The 1,653-nt window shown below is 24.9% G+C and overlaps 1 protein-coding gene across 1 annotated transcript in view; it reads right to left on the minus strand. All coding sequences in view use genetic code 6, as the record gives it.

Moving 5' to 3' along the window:
* TTHERM_001692290 (kinase domain protein) overlaps positions 1-1,181 on the minus strand; it is a gene marked incomplete at both ends in the record, with an annotated part of 1,311 nt that extends 130 nt beyond the window's left edge. The window contains 5 exons of the mRNA XM_012800423.1: positions 1-119; positions 184-242; positions 302-478; positions 585-926; positions 1,043-1,181. The exon at positions 1-119 is cut by the window's left edge and continues 130 nt beyond it. Of these exons, the coding sequence (XP_012655877.1) occupies positions 1-119; positions 184-242; positions 302-478; positions 585-926; positions 1,043-1,181 (836 nt within the window). The remainder of the gene's footprint in view (positions 120-183; positions 243-301; positions 479-584; positions 927-1,042) is intronic.
* Positions 1,182-1,653: the final 472 nt, after the last annotated feature.

A 1,653-nucleotide genomic window follows, 5' to 3' on the forward strand; every position in this document is an offset into this window, starting at 1 on the left:
CTTTTGCTTGGTTCTTGTCTCACTGTGACGCCTAATTTTAAATATTCATCATAATAAACCTTACCGAATAGATCAGCTGGGTCATAACACTCTGGTGCTTGATACAAGAAGTTTCCCATCTTTCATTTTTTGAATTGAATTATTTGAATACAATTTTAATATGATGAAAATATGAGTGCATACATATTGATTTGTTGAATAGCCAGATTTGCTTATTTGGTTATCTGCCAAACCAAAATCAGCTATTTGATATATTTTTTAGAAAATCAATCAAGTTTGTTTGGATTTGTAAAAAACTTACAAACAACGGCATTCCCATTGTAGTCAATTAAGATATTATCCATTTTCAGATCATTAACTAGGCAGTTTTGAGAATGAATGTAGTAGATACCTTGAGCAATGTCATTAGCATATTTGATTGCGGACATTTCATTCAGTCTTTTGTTTTAGTTCCTTTCTAAAATTTAGGTGAGAGTTCCTTTTTATTAAAAACATTTAATTTTCTTTTCAATATTTTCAATTAAACAATTTGATTAATTTATTTATAAATTTTTATATAAATTAGTATTATTTATTATCTGTACCTTAACACTCAGTTAGAACTAAGTAACTAAATTGTTCTCCTTCAAATTAATCTAAAAGACTGACTACGTAAGGAGAGTCTCTACATTTTTTGAGTATTTCTACTTCTTGTTTCACTTGATTGTTGACATCTTCATAAAAATTTCCGAAAGGATCTCTTATTTGAACACCTTTGATAGCATACCTAATATTAGTTTTAGAATCTTTTACTAGCAAGACTAGTCCCTATCCTCCCTGCCCTAAAAACCTAAAATCAGAGTAGCCTTTTTTAGTTAACTCATTTTTCATAGTATAATAAATTGAAGCTTATTTAGGTTATAACTTAGGTTCTTAGATATCAGAAACTTTAGTTAATTAAGATAAAATTTGATTAGAATCAAGAGAAGTATTAATATTTAATTAAATATTAATAACTTTCAATCTATTTATAAAAAATTATATTAATTTAAATATTTTTTACTGACTAACTCCGGCTTATCGAGCATTTAGACACCTTTCATTCTGTACATCTCTTTGACTTTTTTCCTGTTTTGAAGATGCAAAGCAAGCTTATATTTAGCTTCTTAGGATTCTACAAGATTTTAGCTGATTGTATCCATTTATTTTTTATATCTCAATATTTTTTTTTCTAACAAATTAATTTGAATTAATTAATTATATGCCAATAAACAAAATTCATTAAGTTTTTAAATGTTTATTTTTTGTTAAAATCTGATGTAAATTAATTAAATTATCTTTTTAAAGAATATTTAATAAATCAAAATATTCTTTGATAAAAATTGTATTAATACGCATTATATATTAGATCATTTTATGAATAAGATTTAAATATCCCAACTTGCCATCACCTCAATGACAAAATATTGCAAAATGACATAATAAATAAAGTTAAAAGACTAACGCGTAAGATAAAGAAAGAAAGATAGCGAATAAGCAATTCATAGCTTTAATAATAGATAGAAGTAAAGAAGCTTAAAACTTAAGCTATTAGTCATTATTACAGTAATTGACCATAAAATAAGTTTCTATTTTAAGCTAAATAATATTTATCATTAAAATTTATTTATGTCT

The sequence above is a fragment of the Tetrahymena thermophila genome, assembly GCF_000189635.1.
Source record: "Tetrahymena thermophila SB210 genomic scaffold scf_8254242, whole genome shotgun sequence".
In the NCBI taxonomy this organism is placed as follows: Eukaryota; Ciliophora; class Oligohymenophorea; order Hymenostomatida; family Tetrahymenidae; genus Tetrahymena; species Tetrahymena thermophila.